Genomic DNA, 27,895 nt, shown 5'->3' with positions numbered 1-27,895 from the left:
GCTATCTATGTCTCACAGAATGTATATATTTGTCCCTCTGTTCCGCAGAAGCTGAGTCTGGTACACGTGAACAGTAATCAGTGTCTGGATAAGGCCTCTGAAGATGACAGTCAGGTGCCCAGCGTCAAGGACTGCACCGGTATCCGATCACAGCAGTGGCTGCTCCGCAATGTCACACTGCCTGAAATATTTTGAGACACGCAAGCACACCGAGGGTCAGACGGACGGACTCTCAAACAGATTTAAAGAGGAGAGAGAGAGAGAGGACTGCTTTTCTCTCAATAGCTGGTGGTCTGCCTTTAATAGATCTATACAAACAGAACTTCATATGTATATGAATCTCCCATCACTCCACCGAAATGAGCGAAAGATGGAGAGAGACTCGTTGGAGAGAACACTTGAGTTTGATGCCCTTGCCTCCTCGTTTGAGGAGAAGGGGGCGTTTTGGTTATAATTACGAGAACGCCTACCTTTTAGAGTATCATTGTGTGTGTGTCTGTGTTGAGAATGTGTGGGCCAGACAGTTTTCCACAGAGTTTCGCCCTTTTAATTTAATTAAGCCTTTTAGAAATGAAGGGTGTTTAGCACATGAAGGAGAGGCTTATATGTTTGTGTCTGAGCGCATGTGTGTGCATGTCTTTGAGTGTGTAACATATCAGGATGGATCTTCCTACAGTGTCTGTGGATGTTAGTGGACTGCTGTCTGTTCGCCCAAGCTGAGAAGCAAGGGCTCCCCCCACTGGCCATTGACATACGGACACCTGTCAATCAATCTAAAATGGACAACTACTGATCTATAATCTATAATCAACCAACGGGATGACGGATTGTCAAGGACTTTATAGGAAAAGTTTCATATCGTCAGTGTTCATGCAACATTTTTTACACCAGATACTTTTCTTGGTTTCTGCATTTTTGGGTACCACATAAATGCACATTTCACTCTTGTAGGACTGTGGTCTCTCTAAAAGGTTTAATAGCAGTTTGACACAATTTGATTAAAATGGTTGCCTTGGTAACATACATTACATTACCCATAAGCACATGGGTTCATCAGGAAGAGATGGAACATATTTTGTCATATCATCCAGCAAGGGCTTGGTGTCACTGTTAATGTGCGTCAGAGAGATTGACTGCATTTACTTTTGTCTGTGTTTATTTTCACTTCAAAGTGTTACTGATATATGTAGACACATTCCTTTTTTTATTTCAGCAATTTGTCATCTGAACATGATAGTGGCCAGTGTCTGGCTTTAAGAGAAACTACAAGCCACATTGTAAGTCATGTGTTTAGGTGTGAGCCTAAAGAGATTTGTTCAGAATTATGTCTTGCATTTCAGATTTTATTGTTGATCTGTTATTTCACTTTTGTGAATCCAGTCACTCCGATCTCGTGTCATATCAGAAAAAAAAACAAGAAACTAAGACTGAATAGTGCTGCTCAGATGAGAAAGGAGGACAATGGTTGGAAGATCAAAGTGAAGTTTTGAGATTTGTATTGAAAAGTTGGGAAAGAATCCTGATGTATTGTTTTTTACCCTTGAAAAAGTGTTTGACCTGGCCCAATACTTCAAATGATCTTGCACTCTTCATGTTCTGGTCTTTCATGTGTAATATTTCTTCTGCCAAGAAATTATGATTTTAGATTGTAATTGTCAAAATAATGTAAAATCTACACGAACTACAGAAGAGATGAATTAAAGATAACATTTAAGTATTTGTATAGGATAACAGGATCACATCTAGATGTGCGAGCGTGTGTTTTTATATCTGTCAAAGGGATGTCATTAGTTTTTGTTTGTTTTGCTTTTTTGTTGATGAGGATCTGGCCTGCTGAATGGTGGGTTGGAGAGCCCTGTGTTGAGATGATCCACAGGCTGGAGAAATAAACCACAGAAAGTTTACAGTCTAACTCCTCTGTTGGATTTTTATGACAATTTCATGCTGAAGTGTATCAGAAACAATCCATATATATACAGCCGTGGAAAAAATGAAAAAAGACCATTTCAAAAATTATGATTTTTTTATTAATTCTAACTTGCAATATTTATTGATAATTTTAAGTAAAAATATTGTTTCTGTTTGCATTTTTTGCATTTAGGTAAAAAAATAGGTGATAATTTTGTCATTATGTGGTTTTCATGTGTCTTGTCATGCTGAAAGTCATTCACATTGCTGTTGGACGACTTAATGTCACTCCTGAGGTTTGATTTTGTCAGAATTCAACAGACTCTGGACTGGAATGGACACAATATAGAAATTCTAATTTAGTGAAAATTTGGAATTCATCTCTTTCATTTTTCCACGGCTTTATAAATATACTGTATATATATATACTGTATCTGGTTGCAATATTCAAGAAAAGTTGACATTGCCCAACAATTTATAATCTGTTACAGTATGTCTTGTTTAATTTGGTAGTGCTGCCATGAAGCGTCTCATGAACTCTTATAGCCAGATGCATGTTGCAATATGTAAAAAGAAACTAAAGCTTCACTTTCTGATTGATGTTTTTGCTGTCAACCAAAATATTGTTGATACCTTTTTACTGTTTAAGGGCCGCTCTAGCAAACACAGAAGGGGCCTGGCCCATAATACACCCTAAAACAATACATATTTATAGCCTCATTTCATGCAATAGCAAGATCTTCCTCGATCTAATTAAAATACTACAGCAAGGAAAAGAAGAAATCTAATTTCCCTACAGTTGCCCGGAGATATTTCATTGGCACAACTCATTAAGAGATATTTGGTCTGTTTTCATATTTCATCTTTTGTTGGAGGAAGCAATTTAAGCATAAGTTTTAGGAATATGCCTAACATCCCCAGAAAGTTATAAATTGCAATGCTAGAAATCTCAGAAAATAAATGTGCACATGTTGGGTTGGAAAATAAAAGTCACATTTAGATTTGAATTAAAAGAACATACTTTGATGTTTCTAAGTCTGCTGATTATTTTAAACATCACTAAACTTATAAGAGAGAAAAAAGGTTGAATGACAGTTCCCAAAGTGACTTTATGACTGATTAGAAATTCTGATCCGTTGGCATCTTACAAAATAGTCTGGTTCAAAATTGTTGCCTCTGATCTATTTCGATGAACAATGCATTTATGACTTGGACTTGTAGGTTATAGGATATGTAGATGTCGATCAGTTCCTGTGTCTATTCTATTCTACAACCTCTTTACCTCATTCCACCCTAACTGAATGTGCAGTTTGTTAATAATTTCCAAATTGCTAAATGTCAGGATGAAAGATGCGATATGCAAAATGTATTTTTGACCATTCGTCTGTGACATAAGAGACACCAGAAAATCTAAGAATATTCTTGATAAAAACAGGCAGCACCTACACAAATACCAGACAGGGAGAATCAGCCTCTCCCATTCTTTCACACCGCACCCAAGAGAAAGAAACCCAGTCAATAGCCCAGTTCAGTGTAATTGAGTGTGGGCGAACAGCGATCGATTTCAATCTCACCTGAGATCCCATGTGACGGACCTGCAACGTACTGTAGCATTCCGCTATAATGTTGAGAAATAGCAGGGAACGTGCCCTTATCAGAGGACGTGTAGGGTCAAAGGTCACGTTACATGCAACAAAATCATTCTCTTATAACCGCTACTAAGGTCAGTGTGACTAGAAGGAAAGAAAAATCTATAAAATCCGTCCTACTGGATATGTTATCAATAAGAGCTGATTGTTTTACCAGCCATTTTACATTTACACATTTGGCAGAAGCTTTTATCCAAAGCGACTTACATTCTTTATCCTATATATTTATAGATGGGTATGTGCAATCCCCTGGGATCGAACCCACAAGCTTGGGTTGTTAACGTTGTTATTTCCCAGCAAATAAATACTTATCCTTCCCACTACCCAGACACTCAAACAGTCAGATTTAACAAAACATTTGTATTTCCTATTGTAAATGAATTGTAGTCAGTCATGCCGAGTTAGTGTTTTATCAAGATATTTGAAACATCTTTCATATCAACATGATTATAAAGCCTTTAAGAGGATTAGAAACAGGAATTAAGCTCTCCAATATCTAACATAAATTCAGTAGGTAGCAAAATCCAATTTCATAACACAGCCTGAGGAATTATACACAGTTTCTCCATCCACATGGCAGTCTGGCTAAGAAGAACAAAACCGTTTTATTCAAATGATTTAATAGAGCTGTGTATTTAGCAACAAAACAACACTCAGGACAACAAAACAGAGAAGTCAATTTCTGCATTTCACAGATTGACTAAATTAAAATAAGACTAACCTGTACCTAGCCGTCACAACGGTTAACTACTGTATAAACTACTTTCTCTTATTTGGCATAAACCAAAGGGTAACCTCAAACAAAGTGCATCCACCTATATAATTGACTTCATGTGTATAAAAGCATTGTTATAAAGAACCTTGTCAAGTTAAGACAAAAAAATTGCAATATTGTTAAATATTTTGTTTTATACTGCTACCTTTTCAGTGCACTGCATCAAAACGAGATCCAGTCAAAAAGCAAATCACTTCTTAACACACATATTCCAACAGCAGCATCCCATGTGTTTCTAACCTTTAAGCACCTAACCGTACAGAAAGCAAACAGTACTGTATGCACAAAGAATGACCTTGAACACGTATAACAAAGTATATATAAACCTCCGCTTAAATAGGACGTTACCAGACCTAATAAGACTCATCTTTGGGCTAAATAAAGAAGTCCACAAGGAAAAGTTAAATATAAGTATATATATAAATATAAACGGAAGAAATGCACAGGTAAGGATGTGACGTACGGTAAGTACTTAATCATTATTACATTGTATTTTCTACCCGTGCTTTATCAATAGAAACTGAGAGAAGAAAAATAAAGACGCTTGAGGTAACCACAAACATAACACACAAGGCATTTGAATGGATAAACATGGAGGTGTGCGTGACAAACTTTGACTATTTGATAATGATATCATTCAAGATTCGAGTTCTTGTTATAGTTCAGCATAAGTAGCACATGAACTTTAGACTTGGATATTTGTAAAAGCAGCTGTTGCTAAATCCTGCCAGAGAAACTGTATTTCAGTAGAATTGAATTCTTAACACCAAACAAACATGAACCTCGAAAACCGATGTGTTATGGTTCATTACAGGAAGCTGAATGTTAAAGATTCAAACTCAACTTTGCAGTCTGTCTATAGCGACGGGCCTTCGGTGTGAAAAAAAGTGGTGAAAATGAACAGTACATAGTAAACATAAGCAAACAAATGTCTCAACATGAAACCTGATATTAACCCAGTCTTACATTCATGCAAACGTATCCGTTCACATGATCAGCAGTGCCAAACAAATCCACAATATGGGATGAATCATCCGTACAACCAGATAAGGAGGTCCTTACCTGTGAGAACTACAGTCTGAAAACGTGTTTGATAAGCTAGTTTAACAGTAAAGCACAATGTAAACGTGTAACATTGTTAGTGTGCTAACTAGAAGGTAGCAATGGCATTAATTCACCAGAACGGTGCTTCGCAAAGCACAGGTGTGTTAACTTAACGTAGCGTTGGAGAGTGCAAGCGTCGCAGCGCAGGTCTTTCTGAGCCCGGTCTCTAAGAATTTCTCAAATTTAGCGCCACAGTGCTAAATGCGTTAAGTGTAGCACATAGTTAGACATTCGGGGGCATCATACTGCCATGTGCTACATGAGCCACATTAGGAGAGAATGTGGTGATACTTTTGACCAAACAGGTAGTGCTGGACACTTTAAGGGTAAGCCGACCCTTTGCATAGTCTTGAAGTGCACTATGGGATTCCCCAGACAAACGCTGGTCAGACTTCTCTCACTCGGTACATCTTTTCAGCTGCGTTGGAGTATCTATGAATAACCTGAGAAAGATGATAGAAAGAAAAAGAGTTCAAACTGGCCGATCATGCAAAAATGAGTTTAACAAAAAGATGCGTTACCGGCCCTGATGTACGGGGAAGCTGCTCTGCACCGGAGTCTGCTGGGTGCTGCTAGGGCTCATCAACATGGAGCTGTATATGTTGGACGCTACCACCAAGATACACAGCAGAATAGGCCCAATGATGGCCCCCTCTATACCCAAATAGTACGCTCCACCCGCTACAGCGAGACCTGTCAGATACGGGTGTCCACCTCTGCACACACATTCACAAAAACAGATGTTTCTTGCACATTATCAAACTGATTCACAAAGCACAAAAACCTAAGAAGCGCACCAACACACACCCAGATATGTCAGAGTATATGGCAGTGTCAACAAAGTACGTAGGCAGCAGATGGCAGAGCAGCAGCAGCAGAGCTTTGACTCCCTCCCCCTGAGCCAACCACAAATCCAGAACTGCAGGTAGAGCCGCCCAGTACGTCCCCAAAAACGGCACGGCGCCGAGGATAGCCGCCATCGCTGCAGAGACAGACACATAGCAGGGCTGTGCATTAATAATCGTACAGTCAAAGACTCTCCACCGACTAGTAAAAATGCTTTGCCTGCTGAAGGGAACAAGGAAATCAAATTTTCTTCTGAATCTCTCACCTACATCTCACAGGTACCCAAAGCATTAGGTTGCAATGTGGATATGCGATGTTGAGGTGATAGTGTGTGTATTTAACCATATCCAAGGGTCCTTTTAATATATTCAATATACTCATAATACCCGAGTATGCACATTCCCAAATGTGTTAAAGTACTACTACAAAACGACTAATCATTCTGATAGAAAGTCAATATAAAATGTAATAATTTATCAGAGAGAGAGAGAGAAATAAAGAAAATATGACATACAAATTAAGCTGAGCACACGCTGCGTTTTTGTTGTACGATTTTAAATCCCAGAAGAAACAAGCAGATAAATACATAATAAACACACTTTGAATGCACTGCACGTCATAAGCGTCTGGTTAATGCATTCATGTTAAATAAAAAGTGAGAAAGGAACAGAATAGTCTGTTTTTTGTCTGTGTAATACAGCTTTACCTGAGGGGATGAACACAATGTTGATGCCAAATATTGTGTGCGTAAGCCAAGTGTAAAGGCCGTAGAATCCAGCCATCTTCAGAGATGCATCAAACACACCCCTAACACAGAAGAGAAGATGACACAGACAGCATAAAGAGAGACGCCCCAAACCCCCCTCATGTGGCCTAATAAAGCTGAGAGAAGTCAGTGTGAATCAACGGCTCTCTGACAGCACTCATGAAAATGCCTCTAATGAAACATTGATGTTCATTTAGGGTCCACACACACGGTTAAATGAGCTACCGAATTGCTCTCTTCGTTTCATCTTCACAATGACACAGTCTCAGATTAATCTCCTGACCTTGTCTAGAAGACAAGAGTGTGATTGTGCTTTAAAGAAACAAACAGATGGTTTTTATCGAAGCTAATTACGGTATGCTAATTTCAGGCACAGTCCCCCTGGAGCAGTCTACCATTAAGTGCAATGTTTAAAAGCTCCACACTCACCCCATTAACCTGTATCACCTCGATCTGTTTTTAAACCTTTATTATAGCAGACCAAATGTTTAAACAGTACATTACTACCAGATCATTTCATTCACATTTCAGTTGTTCCAACCATAATCTATGTTAAATGTTGTGTGCAATTCAAAAAAAGATTTCAGACATATGGAACAGTACTGTCACGCCCTCTTGTGGTGATTTTAAAGTGCACCAACTCTTAACAATGATGAGGAAAGTGTATATATTTTTTAATTATTATAATTGATAAACAACAGTTCCATTTTGGTTTCTCAATTCCAATTGAAGCTTAAATGGAGACCTTTCAAATAGATTTTTTTAAAGGACATTAGACTTGGCAACGCTTAAATAAATGCTGGGTTATAAAAGGGACAAAACCAGCAGTTGGGTCTACAATAAATTAACCCGTGTTGGGTTATTTTCAATTTATTGTTGGGTGAATCAATCTTTTTCAAACATGTGAATTTGACCCAATGCTGGGTTGAAAACTACCCAGTATTTGTAAGAGTATATAATACAGAATGTTCTCATTTTATATCTTTTGTGATTTGGCAAAAATCACAAAACTTTAAAGCGCAATGTGGTTAAATATCATTCACAGCTTTGAAAATAACAGACCACCCTAAAATGATTTTCAGAATTTACTATTTATATATGGCCTATACTTGCTAATTTGTTTCATTCTGTTAAATACTGACATCATTTATCCTAAAAAAAAAAGGTTTGCATTTATTTGCAGAAAATTAAAACGGGACAAACTGGTCAAAATTGATATTGTGTGACTTTGTCACACCTGATGTTGATTTTCATAAAATCCAACAGACACTGGCTTAAATACACATGCTGATTAAAGGCAAAATATGAGTGGTCTTATTTTTTCAATGCTGTCAATGATTTCAAAGGTCCCACATGACGTCGTGTACCTGATGGCCTCCTCCACAGACTGGCCAATAACATTTGAAGAGGGTCCAGGTTGTGACAGAGGTGTGAGGCTGATGACCCACTTCACAGGTTTATAGTATTCTCCACTGGAGCTCAGAAGGTAAAACAGTGTGGTCAGAAAAATCACCTATGTACAAAAAAAACAGTATTTAAAATAACTTAACATCTATTCTGATAGCGATCTGATCGTGTGCGTATTACCAGAGAGAGGGCAAAGTTGAGCAGTGCGGTTCCGCTGTGAAACAGTACAGTAAGCAGCGTGGTTGTCGTTGATATCAGCAATCCAACATTTCGACTCATGACCACCCACAAAGACTCCAAAATCTACCACAAAGTACAGCATATTAATCAATCTGTCAGACAGAGAGACTCTCTTCCAGCTAACACAGGCACACACTCACTAACCGAGAGCAGCATCTCGATATTCTCTTGAACGAATGAGGCTATGTCCTGCCAGTCGAGGATGTCCCCTAGCCAGCTGCTCTGTCTGTTTAAATTCAGCTTGTGTCCGCGGAGTCGTCCGGTGTGAGTTACATTCTTAAACACAAAAATCAGCAACATAAAGGTATCACAGAAATACAGACAGAGTTACACAGATTTGTGTATTTGATTTAAAATATGAATGATATTAAATGTATTTTTTACCTTTACAATCCAGGACTGGTAGAGACGATCCCACAGCTCCAGAACTTGTTTCTCGATCACAGCGGTGTTGTTGACTTTATCGCCTAATATTTTATGAAGCTATAAATGCATGCACACATAAACACACATAACAAACACCTATTTATTTTCTGCAAAAAAACACAAAATCATCATTTACTGATTCTGAGCTCTGTGGTCCGTAGTTGCACCGTACTTAAATATTTTGACTCTCAAGAATATTTCCCAGTATCTGTACTTTATCAGATACTAGTGTTTTTACTTGGAAACAATTTTATTTTACTACATCAGTTGTGGTCTAGTGGTTAGAGAGTTCGACTCGTAGGTCGATCAGAAGGTCGCTGGTTTAATTCTCAGTGCCACCAGGAAATGACTGAAGTGCCCTTGAGCAAGGCACCTTACCCCTGTTTGCTCTGCAGTGATAGCTGCCCGCTGCACCCTACTTGTAAGTCGCTTTGGATAAAAGTGTCTGCCAAATGAATAAATGTAAATGTTGTAAATCTAAGAAAAAAATATTTCTCCCATTTCTCCAAAACAGAAACGATCTGATTCGGATACTTGAAATATGTGAGAAAGGGAAAAAACTTAAGTACTGTCCACCTCTGCTTAGAATAAAACTCATATAGAAAAAAAACTATGTTTAGTGTAACTTTCTGCTGACATTTGCAAGCAGGTTTGGAAAAGTGATAATAAACAAACTATCAACACATGATCCAATCATATCAAGTGTCATCTCAAATCATTACGCACTAAATTCTTCTGTTCAAAATACTGTACATGACAGAAGTTAAATGCATTTAAATGTCTGATCGACTGTTATTTTCTGAACTTCTTCTGACCTTAAGTGTGATCCATTCTCTGCCATGCTGGTAAACATTAGTGGCTGCAGAGTTCAATGCCTTCTGAACAACCTGTGCCTCTGGCAGCCAGCTACAATACACACACACAGTTCAACATTTTGTTCAACAGTTTGCAACATTTTTTGACACAAAAGTGCCCTCTGCAACACTCCTTTCCAAAATGTTAAGCATGTTAGTTTCAACTTACTTGGCCCATTCGGGGTGGTTGGAAACGGTCTCATTGATCAGGTTACTGGTGACCTCTATGATATGAACGCTCTCATGATGCACCTGTGAACACAAACCATGTGTGCAGAGTCATGGATCAGTCACAGAGCACGTCCAGTGAAAACATCAACCCGAAGACAGCGAGTTTGTGAGATGATACCATAGCTGTGAGCAGCAGGCCCATGAGCAGTGTGCCAGTCACCAGCAGGAAAATAATAAAAATACTGATCAGCTTATCCAAAGAACGCTCCAACCACACGATCATCTGCAAAGAGAAGAAAGAGAAAGAGAGAGAAAGAGAGAGAGAGGTGAATTTCAATACAACACATTTGATCATTGATGCAAGTGTGTCAACACAGAACCAGTTTCCCTCTGCCAAACTGGAGAAACATGCACTTATAGGTCCTGATATGATAATGTTAAACCTCTTTCAGTAAAAATAATAAAGGAACATAATCCTTTTTGCACTGTGTAACAATAAATGTTTTCTGGCGTTTTATAAGACTTAAAAATGTTCTTATTCCTTAAATGTACCAATACGGTTCTAGATCAATTTAACGGATCAAATAATGCCCCAATACTGATTATACTGTAAGGAAACAGTGCAGGGTTGTAAACAGTATGTAATAGGCATAATTTTGGTTGTTGGCAGGTGGACTCAGTTTCTCTGTACATTCTTTGCTTCTGTTGGCTGCACTTGCATGTTTATTCCTGTTCCCTCCTCCAGTTAGTGCCGCTAGCATCACACCCACATGAGCTAATGTGTATGATGAATTAGTACAGCGTTTACAAGATTAGAAACTAAAAGATTAAATTAAAGCAACACTTCTTCTCCAAAAGTACAAAGCAAAGTTAAAAATCAATTCTGGCAATGGATGTAAGATCGCATTGTGTGTGCGCGTGTGTGTGAGGGTACTATCAGAGAATGAGTTTCACCACCATCTGTTCATGTTGAGACCCAGTTAGACTCTGATAATCTGATACAGTCGAAAGATATTAAATTTCATAGACGACAATAAAAAATGATTTAAAAATCTGACATGTCTCTGAAATAATTTATTCTTTTGCACTTACAACACTGCAGTAAATTCCCAATATTTTCCTGTGTATACCATGACCATGACCAAAACCTAATAAGATCCCTAAGAAGGCAGTATGTTAAGTTGGGGTGTAACAATACACTAAGTTTACAATTCGAAGCGATAAACATTATTAGATTTAGGTTTTTATATAAAGTAATTCAAAATCAAATTTAAATACTAGATTTATTTCCAAATCGCCACAATTTTCAAATTTTCAACAAAACAAACAAATGACCGAATTTGAACACAAATTTAAAATAAAGAAATAAATGAATGAATAGTTCGCCCAAAAATAAAATCATTTCAGTTACTCGCCCACCAGTTGTTCCAGCCCTGTATACATTTTGTTGATCTGCTGAATACAAAGAAAGATATTTGGAATAATGTTTGAAATGTTTGTAACGATTCTATGGCACAATTGACTAGTGGGAGAATATTACTACTATGTAAGTCAAGGGTGCCTCAGAAGTGTTTGGTTTACACATTCTTCAAAATGTCTTCTTTTGTGTTCAACAGAACAGAGAAAGGTACACAGGTTTGGAAGAACTTGAGGGCGAGTAAATGATGACAGAATTTTCATTTTCCCTGGAAGGACACTAAGCCTTTTCAGAACTTCTTAAAGCAGTAAAAGCACAAAATTAAACAAACAAAACATTACACTATCATATATTATATGTACAGTATGTCACATGTTGGCAGCTCAACCGTTGGGAATAAGATACATAAACGAAAATCAAAGCTCTAAGATACATAACCTACTTTTTTTGTATTTCAAAACAAATGATACATCAATATATTGTTACACCCCTAATTTAAGACATTGTAAGGAAGGTTGTTCCAAAACCTAAGTATCTTAACTATGCTGCCTATCAAGTTACCTTCTTTTAACCAAATCCTTAGATCTTTAAATGGCTATTTTATGTAAGGGTTGACAGAAGGCAGCTGACTAAGTTTTGGAACAGAACATAAAAACAACTCTCTTAAAATACCCAGCTAGACAAGCAGCCTTGGTCTTATCTAACCACACCCCTATCCTCTCTATCTGTTTTCCAAATGTTGTGGAAGAGTCCCTGGCCTTTCTGGATTTTCCTTTGGCATTCTTTCTGTTAATCTGTCAGCATATCAATCACATCCAGAGGCACACACTCTTCCACAGCACGATCATCTCACACACAGAGAGCACTCCAGAAACTGCCAGAAGCCAGTGAGCTCAGCGGAAACTTAAAGGGGTCATATGGCGCGAACACATGTTTTTCTGTGTCTTTGGTGTGTATAAGTGGCACATGCATGTATTAAACACTTAAAATTGCAAAAATTAAAGTGTGGGAGCAAAAGATGCATTCTACCTAAAAGCGAATACTCACCCAGACCTGCCTGAAACGCCTCGTGTAACCACACCCCCACAAATCCACGTCAGTTCGTGTTATGATTTGACTGAGACTGCCCAAAATGTATGCCTAACTAAGGTGTGCGTACCTGTTAGTACAATTGCTTTGAAACCTGATGTTCCAAATATGGTAAGAGGTGTTACATTTCCGTCACACGCTTGCAGAATTTGACCAATCACAGCACACCTTGCTTTTCAGAGCTATTAGCTTTGTAAAAAATGTGCGTTTCAGAGAGGCAGGGCAAAGAGGAGATACAAACATGCACAGTATGTGGAAATACAACGTTTTTGAACCTTAAATAATACATTGCATTGCATCTAAAACAAACGATAATATTAATTTTAGCCGTGTCATATGACCCCTTTAAAGATGGAAGGGGTGACAGAGAAAAGGAAGCATCAATACAAGCTTCTGATGGGAGCACACGCTGTCAACCTATCCCTCTCTTCACCTTTAGTTTTTTTATTTGTATCTTTTATCTCGCTTTCACGCTTGCTAGCACAACTGATTTACCTGCTTGTTAAGCCAATGCCACAGCTTTGAGGAGGAAGACAGAGAGACAAACGGTTATTAGAAACAACCAATCAGAATGCAGGAATGCAGCAAACATCATGGTATCAAGGCAATAAGAGGACAGGAAAAAGATTAGAATAAAAATCCAGGACTCATGGGAAGGTGTGATTTTTGAGGGGTCGTCTGTGACTTTGCTCAAAAATTGTTATTTCCATTTTCACATTTTTCAGACACTTTTATCCAAAGCGACTTACCATACCATACATTTGTTTCAAAGTATGTGCAATCCCTGAAATCGAACCCATGACCTTGGCGTTGCTTAAGCTACAGGAGAACTATTTCTGTTGAACATCATGGCAGATCAAACATTGTTGGGTATGTTTGGCACTGATGAGAACCTTAATCTATATTTATCTGCCCTTATCACAACAACTGCACTTCGGGGGCAGTAGGAAATTCTTAAGAGGTTTGGGGAAACATCCATTTTGAATGCAACAGCACATCAAACAGGACACAGCTGACTCAAATTCACAAAAAATAAAATGCATAAAAGTGTGATTATAAAACGGTCAGGTCTGGTCCTCGATTCTGATTGGCTGAACCGAGTTATAAAAGTCATACAGGTTTGAAATCATAAGAAGGGGAGAAAATGACAGAATTTTTATTTCCGTGTGAACTACCACTTTAATTGAACATAACTCACATGAGATCGCGTTCTGTTTATCTCCTGATAAGGATCCTATTTTTAATAACACTCTACAATTCATATAAACTCATTCCCCGCCAGCCTTTTTAAAAAAAAGTTGCCAGCCTACGCCACCGTTTTTTAACATTTTCACCCAACTTTAATGGCTCACAGTAAATTTTCTCTAAAGAATAAATGGACAAACAATATGTCAAATGAAAGAACAAAGTCTCAGCTTTTAAACAAAAGAAATCGTATTCTTCCATCTTCATTTGCTTGTTTTTATCACTCCGTAGATGTGGGTAGGTTTCTTCAAAAATGCATCACTTAGATTAAACAGTTGAGATAATTAAAGTTTTTTGTCACAGATTCTGCCAAGATTCCACTCAGAACAATCATTAAAACCGCTAAAACATATACGTTCTAGGTTCTGGGATTCTGTACTTTTCCCCAGTGGTGTGTAATAGCGCCACCTGCTGTACAACAGTAGAAATACTTTTTGCCGTAATAACTCGTCTTTGGCGGGGAACCGTTTTTTTTTAAATGACGAGATAACTTTTCAATGGCGGTGAAAGAGTTAAGAATAAACACATCTGGCTTTCCTAGTAGCCAGATTCCAGCTTTAGCATTTCCTCTGTGTTATTTATGGATATTTGCTGCCTTAACTGTGAGAGTAAAAGAGAGTTATCAGCAAGCCACAACTACTTCCTGTTCCTCTTTGTAATCACACATCGCAGTCGCAACCAAACATAAATGTGCACACGTGGTGATGACTACCAGCAGACAAGTGATGTGACAGAGCGTCGGTCAGAAAACAGATTACAGTGGTTTGTGCGAGCGTGTCCGTCTAAGGCGTTACCTTAGTGTCCACCCGTAGCAAGAACTGAGCTAGGCCTTTGATCGGTCCGGGCATCAGAGCCTCCCGTCTGTCTTTCACAAACTTCTCAAGGAATGTCCACCATTTCACCAAAGTCCTTCCTGTGAAATCCTTCAGCCCAAAATGAACAACCACCTTCTTCAGCACCCAAACTGGAAATTGTAACACAACAGTTAAACTCTTCATGAAACATTCACATTCCTGCCGTCAGATGAGTATCATAAACAAATCGTCTATCACACACTGTTTACCAGCGACAGGGATTGGCAGTAACTGTAAAATCCAGAGGTTGAGCCAGATCTGCACCAACATTATAGCCCATGCAAGAAGAACAAAGTAGATATCACTAGTTTTCTCTTTAGCCTGGAGACCTCTGAAGTCTAGCCTGCTGCGACCGCGGGAGGGTGGAACGCTGAAAAGACCCTTAGAGGAACACGCTGAATCTGGGAGCAGAGAAATCACTTTACTAACAACCATAGACCTCTATCTCTCTCATAAACCACAAAGTCTGATCTATAATCTTATAATACCTGCTTTTTGGTAAATAAAGATTATGTTTTATTGTATCATTCATAATCAGACACGCAAGAAAACGCAGATTCCCGAAGAATGGATGAATGCTTGCCATTCATAAAACTGTAAATCCTTAAACTCTTGCATACTAGGAAATATTTGGGATAATTTAATAAAGTTTTCAGTTACTATTAAGAGCGCAGTAATCCCATTTAACAAATGCCTTCATATTTAAATCCCTTTCACAGAATTCCACAGATATTTCCCCATAATGAGAACCGAGTCCAAATAGTAACTTTAAACATAAATATCACCTCTAACTTCAAACAGACTGCTCTGTTTCCTTTCGCATCACCTTTGGATTGTTCCGTGCTGCTCTTCTCTTCCTGTATGGTCTCGGGCTGGCAGACATTACTGCAGGAAATAGCCATGTAGATTGTATTGGCAGCAAAGGACAGAACTTGACCCGAAAGTTCACCTGTACAGAGAGAACACAGGATGGGGAAGGGCAAAGGGGAATGTGAAGGCGTCTAAAAGCCAGACGATATCAACGGAGGTTAAGATTGTGAGAGCAAAGAAAAAATCTCTTTACCTTTCCCTGGTACGGCAGGCTTCTCCTGTATTCCCACTATTAGCAGTAAAACCACCACCACAAACACAGGCACTCGCCACGACCCAGTCAGAGACACTGCAGATAACAGAGAAAGCAAGACATTAATGGATTAGCAGGTCAATGCCAGGACAGTAATGTGAAAATGAAAACCAGTTCACACCTTATACAAAAGTCAACTGTGTGCATCGTCTAAAGAAGTTCCATTAGGTTGTATTTACTAACATTTGACACAGCTGACATCAATACATGAATTACCTTTTGTGTAAAATATTAAATTTATTAAGCTTTTATTATTCTATCTAAGACATAATATAGACTGGCTTGTATAATATATACGTATATACTTAACCTCGACTTAAGCTGTAAATGTATAGACCTCTATAGGCCATATGTGATCTTTGGCTGTATAACACAGTTGATGCAGATAAACGAATGACTTGTGTAGTTTTCACTTTCACCAGATAGACTAAAATTGCCCGAACAGAATTATTCAAGCCTTCAAAACAACTTACCCAGGTAAAAAATAAGAGTTGTCCATACTGGCACAGACATGGTGCGCAGGACACCTTCCATTCCGGGCGTCCACTTAAATGCCACAGCCAACACATAACCCACAACTAATGTCCCAACCTACGAAAGAATGAGAATATGTGAGCTACGGCACTACAACAAACATTTGTCACTGATCTATTTATAATCACAAAAGATCCCTCAGTGTGTTACTATCCCCCCCATACATGATTAAAAGTTTAATTTAACAAAATTTCCAGCACAATGCGATCAAGATTCAGATTATGTTTTAAGGGACCATCATACCGTCGGTGTAACCGTCATTTTTAGATCGAGGAGTTCATGCTCCAATTCCTACAGTAAACTCCAACATATCCAGGATGTTCACAATGTATATAAATCCAACAAATCCAGTCGGATAATAATGTTAGTAAAACAATATATTACACAAGCTCAACGTATCAGATGCTACAAAAATAATGGAAATCACCTCTAATAATGGGATTTATATATTGGTTTTAATGGAAACTCTACTGGTCTCTACTGGTAAGGTGGAGGGTTTATTTGTAGGTTGTTATAATAGTCAATGGAAAACCATTAAATCCTACAGGAATAAAACACATGAAATGGGGATTTTGTAGTGGTTTTAATGGTCTTATTACTGAAGCTGTCAGATACGTTTATATCTAGTTGTCTGAGATGAAAGCAATGTGACACACCCCACGACCACTTCCACCTGCTCACTGTCTGACAAGATGAGTTCCTCTGTCCCATTCACGTCTCTCTACTCACCCACACAGCGTTAAAGCAATCCAGGCCGAAACAGATGATGTCACACACGTGGCTGAGGATGACCTGCATGCCGATGACGCTCCAAAACAGATACAAGAAATAAAGTAGCGGTCCACCAGCACCAATAGCCAGCAGCACGTTCAACCGCTTTAAAACCAGTGCTCCCATCGCCTCCACCCCGTAGTTCACACACCACACTGGCACCAGCAGGGTCCCGACCACTATCGGCGTGCCGCTCTCTTGCAGACCGCTGAGCCAAGAGCGGCCCAGCCGGGCGAGCGAGTACTTGAACGGGTGCAGGAAGGTGCCGCACAGCACCGCCCACAGCAGCGGTCGCAAGAAAGCCTCCAAGATGAAGTACACCAACACGGCGGCCCCGCAACAGATCGCTACGAAGATCATCGCTCCCGTGTTGTAGAAGGCCTGTTTGATGTTTTTGTCAAACTTCAGGGACGACGGATGGCTCAGTAGTTGGCTAACCATCCCGACCGCTGGCTGGACCGTCTCGCTGAAGGAGACGTAGTGTGGCCGGGCTGTGCGCGGGGTGTCCGATTCGGTGTTCGCGCCTGGAACCGGGTCCTCCGTGTCTGCCATGGTTGCTCCGCTTCAATCCGCAGGATCCACACACCACCACATAAGGAACAGTACGGGCTGGGCAAAGTGTGACGTAACGTGAAGGAAGTAGTTATGGGTAATGTAGGCATGACTATGCCAGTTCGTGTGACTATACCATTTGAGGAAAGTCCATTTTTTTACAACAAACAACAAGAAGAAGGGTCATTTGTAAATAAAATAAAAGATGTATATGGGTCAATGACAAATAAGAAAATGTCAGGTGGTGCGACCATATATTAATTTAAAATAATATACATTTAATGTATTTAGCACTGAGTATTTTTCCCCTCATATATAAGAAATTTAACATAAAATCATGCCAAAATATTTTATTAAGAATTTTATTGAGAAAATTAACATTTATTTCTCAGTTTTGTTCTCTGTTTGTATGTCCGGACGGTCGCACCACCTGACATTTTTGGTCTTTCAAACACCAAAACTCAAAAAATCTATTGAATTTCAATAAAATGAAAAGGGTTTCTTATAAAGGACATATTGTAGATCCATTTGATATATGGCATGTATTTATTCAAATTCTTTTTAGGAAAATAATGAATTTGGACACAAAAAATACATGTCACGTCATTGACCCATATACGTAGTACACCATAAAAGATCTAATGAGTAATTGGATCTTTAGACTTCCTTTAGGACTTTAAATACACATTAATATACTTAATATATTTAAAAAAAGTAGCATACATTTGTAAAAAAAGGCAGTAGTAATACATTAATCACAAATGTAATATAAAAGCCATCTAACATGCTTGGGTTTATCAAGATGGTGCACGTAACACCAACTCCCAGCAAAAGTTTTTACAAAAAGTTTGCTTAAGTAAGGGTTTACTAATTTAACCATTTTTCAAATTTTGCTGTGTGACAACAAATGTCTTTTTATTACGAAAAAAAATCCCAGTGAGATTTAATTCGTATTTTATTCAGCTTTATACAAACCACAGTGTGAAAATTAACCATGGTCTAGCTTAGCATCTTTTACTTATAAAACCATGTATTTTCTACACTTTTACTCTAGTAAAACCATGGTTAATTTCCAGGGTTTCAAGTTTGTTTTGGTGTTCAGGACCACCATTTAGGATCATACAACACAGGCATCTTTGCTTCCAATTTGGTTAAGATTTCACATACTCAGAATGTTTATAAGATGTTAATGTAGGAATAGCTTATATCATTTTTTGAAATATACATGGCTCACTTTTCATTATGCACCCTTGTTAATGCATAACCTCTAATACTTCCATAATAATAAAAATATATCATTAATGGCTTTACAAACATTTTTCTTGTGGTAGCAATGTCTGCATTCACAAAGAGTGTTACATGACATGATTATCTCTGGCCAGCATACATCAAAAGGAATTGCTTTCTCATGTCTATAAAACTACTGTGTGCATTTCAGAGTGCTGAAGGATTATATAAGGGTCTAAATGGAGTTTTGCAATGATATGAAGTCCTTGTTGACGAAGTATTTTATTCCTTGGTATGCAGACCAGGTGACTCCTGCACTGATTTTCTTCAAGTGGAAGGAAACACTGGTCTAAACCGTCTTGGCTCATATGAGGCTGGTCTGCTGGCGTGCATCAATGAATACTGAGCTGGCAATGCTGGGATAAATACACTCTAAATGGAAGGCTGTGGTGTTCTATTGAAAAACTATGTGCGTGTTTGTGCTATTGAGCTGCAGGTTGGTTATGTACTGTAGCAGTCTCAAAAGTCACAGTCATTAATAATCAGTGAAATGTTCAGAAATTCAGAGCCTTGACGTTACAGTAATGTGAACAATTAAATACTTTGAATAATACTGGAAAACAGGCTACAACAGACACTGTAAGCATACTGAATATTATGGTTTGGCTCAGATTGTTTTAAACACCATAAGCAGCAGAGTCTACCATTGCATAACGTACCATTCATTCATTTCTCAATTCTTATAAAAACGAAATGTATTGAAGCATACTGCTGACTCTTGCTTTCTTGTGAATAAGAATCAAAATATATAACATTACCGTAAATGACTAAATATCAATCCATAGCGATTGTAGCGTACATAACAATGTTCTATAATCTCAATGCTCATAGTCTTCCTGTTCATTGCTGCCTGTTTCTAATACTGTTCAAGTTGGCACTCCATTGTGCTATTAGTGGCTCCACAGTTGTGATCATTTTCTTGATGACGTCACTGGTTGTTGTGGTTATGGTGTGCCCATCAGCAGATAGAAGGTAAGAGCAACGATGAGGAGGAGGCAAAATGGGGAGGAGAACGTCTGATAGGCTGTGGCAGGCATGAAAATGTCCTCGTATTTATAGATGCTAATCATGCGATCTGATACCGGTGGTGAGTCAATGTCATGCCTTGTGATGGAACCTGAGAAGGCGACAAGAGAAAACAGAGAAAAAACTCCATTAAATGTGTGAAAATTGAACTACAGCATGAACTTTATTCCATATAATACTTTGTTAACGGTTCAGAGTGTAATTCCCCTTGTTGTTGCTACAGTAGCCCTTAACAGACAGACACTCTACAATATGTTATCTCCTTCGGCAAAGAAGCAAAAACGTGACAACATCTTAGTTCTGTGTCCAGCCACCTTAATGCTTCAAAAGGGAGGTGGAAGGATGAAGTGAAATTTCATACACTAGACTTTTAAGATAACCTTTCTGGCCATATTTTCAAGTAGAATCACAAATATCCTAGCAAATTATGCATTGCGACAAGCTCAGAATATTATGAATTTCTATGAATGTAATAATCTTCCCAAATAAGACAACTACCTATGTAGGGAGCAATGCATCTCAATAGGTTTTAAAACAGAGCTATATTTACATGCACCCACAGGTAACAAACATGTACACACCTTGTATGGCAGGTCCCCAGGCAAACAGATAGTACCAACTAAGATGCAGGTCAACCAGCGTTTCCTCTCGCGCAACATGAAGAGGACGTTTGAAGCGACACGTGACGCGGTTGTTTTCAAAGACGCCCTCCTCGTCCCGTGCTGGGTTGCGTTTGATCTCTTTGGCCCACTGGCCCACGTTATAGAAATGATGGATCCGTACACGTCCATTATCATCGTGAACACAACCCATGACGTCATCACCACCCTACAATGAGGATGTTATAATGCATTTGTTATCAGGTAGATATGAAGAGTTTGGTTCCAAAACGAGATCATGATTTATTGTGCTTTATTATGTTAGTAAGCTGAGTTATTATGGGTTAAATCAAAACAAAAAAACTGCAGTTTGATTGATACGAATTGAAATGCACAATAAAAAAATGTAAACAAAGTTATTTCATTTTGAACCAAACTCTTTATTCGTACAGAATATATTCACTCTATCTCTCTTTACCATTTTTTTGTCAGAGGAGAAACCAACAGCGACCCAGCCATCAGTGTCAGCACTCATTTCAAATTCCACGTCTGTCCCAATGCGCCGGTAACTCAGGAAATAGTCGCAGGTTTCTGCATCACAGCCTGGTTTTCCGTATCTACCAATACGAATGAGGCAGAGACAAACAAGTGAGGCACACAGGAAATCCAAACAAAATTAATTCACGAACAAAGAATAACAAAACTGCAGAAATCCCAATAAATAATACTAAGATCTTTTATGGTGTGGTTGTTTTTCCTGCAAAATTTTCCATTGCACAGCATCAGCTTGACTGGATTAACTGACATTATTAACACTTGAGTGTGCTGTGCAGCACAACAGTTTAGTGCAGTGCAGTTTGATACTGCACCATAACAGCAAAACTGCTTTCAACAGTCGTTTATAATTCAAAGACATATGTTATCCTTTACCTGATGCATCCTTTGGTTATTCCACAGTCGCTAACTTTGATGCGAGCAAATGGGTCCACGGGGGGTGCAGTTGGGAATGGGTAACCTACGAAACATGGGAGTACAGTGTCTTACTAACACAACTGGTTTCGCTTGAACCATTCACAAAACATGCCAGGTTCTTTCCAACAGCTGTTCAGCAAACACATTTAGAGTAACCAAACCATACTGCTTTTAGGTATGTTTAAACTCCATATCAGTAACCCCTGTAGAACAGAACACCTGTAATATCTGTCAAATGTAAACCTGGATCACAAAATCAGTCTTAAGTAGCACGGGAACATTTTTAGTAAAAGACAAAAATACATTGTACGGGTCAAAATTCTCAATTTTTCCTTTATATCAAAAATTATAAGGATATTAAGTAAAGATCATGTTCCATGAAGATATTTTGTAAATGTCCTACCTTAAATATATAAAAACTTTATTTTTGGGAGTGGATGGCCTGGTCCTATTTCAACAACTCATACATCAATATAAAGCCTATTTATACAACTTTCAGATTATGTAAAAATCGTAATTTCGAAAATCTGACCCATAAAACTGATTTTGTTGTCCAGGTTCACAAATGATAGAAGACAACTGCACAAACTGCAAATCATCCAGCACAATTTCTAGATTTACATCTATTATAGGGTAAACATACATACATCACATTATCATTTTTAGACAGACCAAGCCTTATCGAAACCATTGAAAAAGTCAATCATAAGTCAATTAATATTTCCTTTAAAGGTCTACTGTTTTAAACATTGTATTAAAATCAGTGTATTGAAAACACAATGTACCTTTACTGAGCATCTCACAGATTGCACTTTGTGTTTAATTGTATTTTGTATTGTATAATTGTTCTGCAATAAACACGTGGTAGGCCTAATATTTATATTCCATCCCTCTATTGTATTTTCACATATCAAAGTCTGCATTTACAAAAAAACCTACAGTATACCTCTGCCAGCTGACTGTAGCACCAGTAAAATTACTAAATAGATAGGAGGGGGTCGGGGAGGTCTGGGGTATCTGGATAAGCTGCACGAGCTCTCGGGGTGCTGACCAAGGTGCTGATTTAATGCAGCGCGCTTGAAAAGAAAAGAGTTTTTCCGAACAAATAGACAATGAGAAAAATACACATATGCCTAATTATCAGGCCTGTAAAAAAATGAACACCTCATATCCTAATAAAACCCCAAAACACAAACACCCTTCGTCTACATTTATGACTTCCAGCATTTCCCCTTCGTACCTTCATCTGATAGATATCTAGACTCGAGGAATTCCGAGGCGAACGTGCTGTACGAATCTTTATGGGTTTCTTCGTGTCCCGGCTCTCCGTGATCTCCGTGTCCAGCTCGCAGTACGTTGTCGTCGGTAGGGCTAGCAGAGATGGGCAGCCACAGTGTCGGATCCAGCAGCACAGATATCTGCAGAAGCGGGTGCAGAAGAAACATGACTGAACGTGAGGACCTGCTGATGCGATGATGGTTACTGCACACGGTTCCGGTTTACCAGTCGCATTCCAATACTGATGCTTAGACTGATATTAAATAAAATAAAGCTAATTAAATCGCGTCCATGATAAAGCGTTTCGTTTAGTCCGCGGGGGAGGGGTACTGATGCGATGTGGCCGCTAATGAATAGGGCTAAACCAATCCGCTTATGGTGAGATTTGTAACTGATAGTGATGCTGTTCGGTAAGCCCACTGCGCTCATTGTCGATATCAACGTATTCCTGATTTTGCTTTGTGTATTAATTCCTAAATGATGCAATTTTATATATTTTTGTGATGTAATAGACCCTCGTATAGCGATTTGACATATTATGTCTCCCCTCTCTTTGGTCGTTTTCGTCGCGTCTCAGGTCAATCGATCGAGATTGGCAGCATTGCGTTCCAATAACATCCCGCTACGTGTATCATGAATTGCAGTACCAAAAAACTGAAACGTACGGCAAAAGTTTGATTATAAATTATAAATACAATATACAATGCTGTGGTAAAAGTCTTAAAAACATCATTAATTTATTTTTTGAGATGTTTAATGTTAAGATTATATTTTTAATTTTGTTTAAATATTTTTTATATGGAGAGATCTCTGTTGTTAGGCTTTTTGTGCATTCAAAATCTCACCTGATAATTACCCATAGCTAATAAAAATAAATCTAAATAGCAATCTCATTGCAATCAAAAAGTATGAACAAACATCTTAACATTTTTGATAAAGCAGTTATTAGTTTGTTTTTGGCGACCCAACTGATGCATTTCATTCACTCTAGTTTTGCATGGGAAGCATGCCAACCTTGCATTACCACTAGATGGCAGTGTTTCATTTCTATAGGAAAGAAACTTGATATCGTCTGATGGTCACAATACGTAATACATATACGAAGTTAAAATAATAATAAGAAAGCTACAAGAATTATAAGAAAAAATGATTTATATGCAGTATTAACCAAATATTTAATTGGTGCGAGATTCACTTAAAGGTAAACACATTCTTGAGAAACAGACTGAAATAAGTTCATTTGGATTTCCATCTATTTGAGATGATCAGGTTTGTTCAAAATAGGATGGGGTATAAGAGGACATAGCCTACAAAATCATCAGCAGACCCACGATGAACTGAAACTAAAAAAAACTGAAATAGCTATATAAACTTGGCACTTAAAGCTCTACAGAGAATATAACGTTTCTATTGCTGTCAGAAAAGCATGAAAAGCTGAAATAATTACAGTTATTTGTACTATACATATTTTTTGAAAGGTAAAAAAACACTCCTTTTTTTTAAAAGGGTAAATAATTTGAGTACACGCGTGGTTATTGAGAATCAAATTGTAAGTATTGTAGGGATTTTGTATTTTTCATTTTCATTTGAATTAAACATTTATATTGTTACAAATACAATACTAGGGGACAATTCATTGTGTATTTAACCTGAACTCACAATTTAAAATTCAGCCCTCCAAGGTGTCCATTTAAACCCAGGCCCTTCTGAATCAATCTCTCTTATTTTCTCTGGATACGGCCAATTACCCGATGCTTAGCAGGACTATTAAAGTCTAGCTAAGCCAACATCAGCCTTAATAGCCCCATGCCATCAGCACACATATACACACAACCTACACAAGCATTCACACACGTCACACATCCACACATACATAGTGACACTATTCATTCCCCCCACCTGCCACACCATCCCCCTCCTTCCATCACACACATGATCACTCTGTGTCTAATGGCCTTACCCAATTATGGCCACAGTGCTAGGGGAGAAAAGGATGATGAGATCCCCTAACATGTTAATGAAGAACCTACGGCATACCTGCCTTATCTTAATAACCTAAAACTCACGCTTCCACTTTCACACTCACACACACACACACAGCAATCTGCCAAATGTCAATTGTGTGTCTCCTGGGTATGTATGTGAGTGTGTGTGATTGACACAGAGACAATGGCCGCAGGTCCCATTCATAAACACAGAGGGGAGAGAGAAAGATGAACTGATGCAAAGAGAGAGAGAGGGTAGAAGACAAAAATATGTGATCAGAGTTTTTAAAACTAAATATTTCTCTTATTTCCCTATCCACCGATATTCACAGATGGCATTGAGCTTTTAAGTAAAGTATTGGTGGAAGTCAACATCGTGGAAAATCTCCATGAACCTCCTCTGTTAAATAGCACTTAAAGGGATATCCCTTAAAACATACTCATCCTCATGTCATTACAAACCTGTTTGACTTTCGTTCTTCTGCATAACACAAAAGAAGATATTTTGAAGAACAGTGGAAACCAAACAACATTGACTTTCATTGTATGGACACAAAAACACTGGGATATTTCTCAAAATGCCTTCTTTTTGTTTAATGCGCACTGCTGGCCTTCTTACATATATCTCACACACACAGTACATGTGGTCGCATCTGAGTGCGCAACGCACACCAAAACCCTACATGGTTATTGACAGAAAGAAAAAGAGCCCTATTAATCCTGAGAGAACGCATGTGTGAGGCTTCATTTGAGCTTGTCAACAGTCCTTACATAATGACAGCAGAGCAAGCGGTACTGACATAGCCATCACTCTTACTCTCACTTTGAGTCTAACACACACACATATGCAGGGATCGATAAATGTCTGTGTGGCACGACTGTCTGGTAGGGCCTAATCTCTGTGAGTCTCCGTTGTCCCCGAGAGCACATTATGGGCACGTGCTGGGTGTTAGCCCATTAATCGGGTGATGGTTGGATGTGTAATGTTCCTTCTCCCACAGGAGTGTGTTGTGTTGATAGATTGAGCCATGCGTGTGTATGTCCAAGAAGAGTGATCTTCATTTCTTTGTTTGAGCAAATAGAGACAAAGGACGAGCACTTGTGATGCTTCTTTTCTGTGTCTCTCCATCTTCAAAGCTTATCTGAAGTCCGGTCACAGATATCTCTGACTGTTGCTCGATTGCTGTTTGATCCTAGAACATTGGCAGTGTTTCTCTTTGCCTTCGTGTCTCTAATGCGATCTTCCCGTCAATCTGTTTGCTTTGCTGTATTTGTTTCTGCGGTTATACATTTGTACTTAGCTAATCTGATTGGCTTGACAGAGGCTGTTAGAACACAAACAGCCGCATGTTCCAATCAATAGCGTCATTAAACGCGAATTAGCGCTAACTCAATCAAACTATCCAGTTTAGCACCACTCTCGGTCATTTACTATGGTAACCCAGTGTCTTTGTGGATGGTGGCGGGGGTTGTCAATCACTATTTGATGCTATTTGATCCCCTGAGGATGAATGAGAAGAGATGATGTGAGAGGACAATGAGGAGTCAAGATGGTCCTCTCTAATGTATTTAATAACCAGAGGGTCCTACAATATATGACCAGTGCATTTCCATCATGCTTCAATTACCTTTTTTAATAGTTTTTGATTACTGGGTAATACATTTGAAAAGTAATTTTATTTTTAAGTCTTTAATGTATCATTCAGACTAATTTGAATCATTTTGACAGAATCATTCTTTATGCAAAGTTAAATCACCAAAGTTTTGCCAATTGAATATTTCAGAAGCAGAGCAAAACATAACATACAAACATAACTTGAAATGAAATTCCCGGATAGTTTTGTTTCTTTTTATGACTGCGAGAGGTCAAAGTAACATTACAGTAATTGCTTGAATTTAAATTTTAATTCTTCACTTTTTTAAGTCGAAAGTATATGTTGACTGCAGTGTGGTTTGTTGATGTGTTTGCTGAAATGCTTTCATTTGTCTGGGGTGATACGTCTGTCTGCAGGTACACAAAGACACTGATCAATCACCCACTTCTGTTCATATACATAACATGACAAATACATGCCAAACACAAACAAGTAGACAACTGGTTCTTCCTCCACTGTAAAAAGTGTTTTTTTGTGTCAACAACCATATTGTATAATGTTAAATAGCATTATAACATTTCTAACTTAACTTTAAATCCATTGTTCATGCAACACAAAAATATTAATTACAAGAAAGGCACAAATATGCATAAAGTGAATGGAAATTTTTGAGTTGTGCAAACTACAGTTAAAATTAAGTAAACCTAACATACATTTCCAGTGCAATGATTTTAATAATATCAGTACAAATGCTGTGAGGAATGTTCATTAGCCCATGCGCTTGAAAAGTTTGATTATTCAAAATCGCTTTTGGGGCATTTATATAGATGTTAATAAGTTAACTAAAGTTAACTAAAGTTAAAAAAGTTTTAGTATAATTGATGTTGTTTTACAGTGAAAAATAGTTTTCTGTGAATTTACCATTCAGGTCATTCTGGTTTGCTTATAGACCCTGTTCAACCCATCATATTTCTTACCACAATCAGGAAGACACATATTTGAAATGTTGTGGAGAATCATCCAATTACTGACACCAAATCAGTCATCAATTATTTCAAAACTGTTTGTTATAATAATATACTTCACTATACTATATGAACATTAAGGTCAATTATGAAATATTTAAGTACAGCCAACATGAGCACTGTAAGTTGATTGAACTCATGCTATATCATTTTTTAAGTAAAGAAGGTCAAGCGAACTGATATATTTGTGTAAACGCAACAAAGATTATCTTGTAATTTTTATTTAAAATCACTTTAAGTTGAATTTATTTAAAAACCATGATGCAGAAATGGTGCACATATATTTTAAGTAAAGTCAACACATTATTTTTCATAGTGTGGTGCATTCTTGTTGGTGCAATCCACAAGCCTTTTTCTAACCTCTCAGGCCAAGAACGCTGATAACAGATGAGTGAAT

At 38.1% G+C, this 27,895-nt stretch overlaps 3 protein-coding genes across 5 annotated transcripts in view; 1 reads left to right on the top strand and 2 right to left on the bottom strand.

Annotated features, from left to right (window-relative positions):
- The window catches only part of galnt1 (UDP-N-acetyl-alpha-D-galactosamine:polypeptide N-acetylgalactosaminyltransferase 1), a 73,006-nt gene extending 70,068 nt beyond the window's left edge, over window positions 1-2,938 (top strand). For both annotated transcript variants that reach the window (XM_056763257.1, XM_056763258.1), the window contains exon 13: window positions 49-2,938. In XM_056763257.1, the coding sequence (XP_056619235.1) occupies window positions 49-195 (147 nt within the window). In that variant the 3' untranslated portion in view covers window positions 196-2,938. The remainder of the gene's footprint in view (window positions 1-48) is intronic.
- A 1,205-nt stretch (window positions 2,939-4,143) lies between these two features.
- tmem245 (transmembrane protein 245) lies at window positions 4,144-17,792 on the bottom strand. Of its 2 annotated transcripts, XM_056763255.1 has the most exons (18): window positions 17,138-17,792; window positions 16,348-16,465; window positions 15,815-15,910; window positions 15,578-15,700; window positions 14,961-15,152; window positions 14,692-14,861; window positions 13,148-13,171; window positions 10,325-10,429; window positions 10,145-10,227; window positions 9,937-10,027; window positions 9,080-9,178; window positions 8,840-8,971; window positions 8,636-8,758; window positions 8,416-8,561; window positions 6,989-7,089; window positions 6,244-6,418; window positions 5,958-6,152; window positions 4,144-5,879 (listed from the first exon to the last, which is right to left on the bottom strand). In XM_056763255.1, the coding sequence occupies exons 1-18, from the start codon at window positions 17,729-17,731 to the stop codon at window positions 5,834-5,836; spliced, it is 2,613 nt and encodes an 870-aa protein (XP_056619233.1). In that variant the 5' UTR covers window positions 17,732-17,792; the 3' UTR covers window positions 4,144-5,833. The 2 variants fall into 2 exon arrangements, with proteins under 2 accessions (XP_056619233.1, XP_056619234.1); XM_056763256.1 differs by lacking the exon at window positions 13,148-13,171.
- An 876-nt stretch (window positions 17,793-18,668) lies between these two features.
- On the bottom strand, window positions 18,669-23,206 carry LOC130432935 (DOMON domain-containing protein FRRS1L). Its single transcript, XM_056762549.1, has 5 exons — window positions 22,856-23,206; window positions 21,574-21,658; window positions 21,122-21,260; window positions 20,626-20,872; window positions 18,669-20,135 (listed from the first exon to the last, which is right to left on the bottom strand). Exons 1-5 carry the CDS (start codon window positions 23,058-23,060, stop codon window positions 19,963-19,965), a joined length of 849 nt encoding a protein of 282 aa, XP_056618527.1. The 5' UTR covers window positions 23,061-23,206; the 3' UTR covers window positions 18,669-19,962.
- Window positions 23,207-27,895: the final 4,689 nt, after the last annotated feature.

The sequence above is a fragment of the Triplophysa dalaica genome, chromosome 12 (genome assembly GCF_015846415.1).
Source record: "Triplophysa dalaica isolate WHDGS20190420 chromosome 12, ASM1584641v1, whole genome shotgun sequence".
Taxonomy (NCBI): Eukaryota; Metazoa; Chordata; class Actinopteri; order Cypriniformes; family Nemacheilidae; genus Triplophysa; species Triplophysa dalaica.
This window is presented reverse-complemented; position numbering and strand designations above follow the sequence as displayed.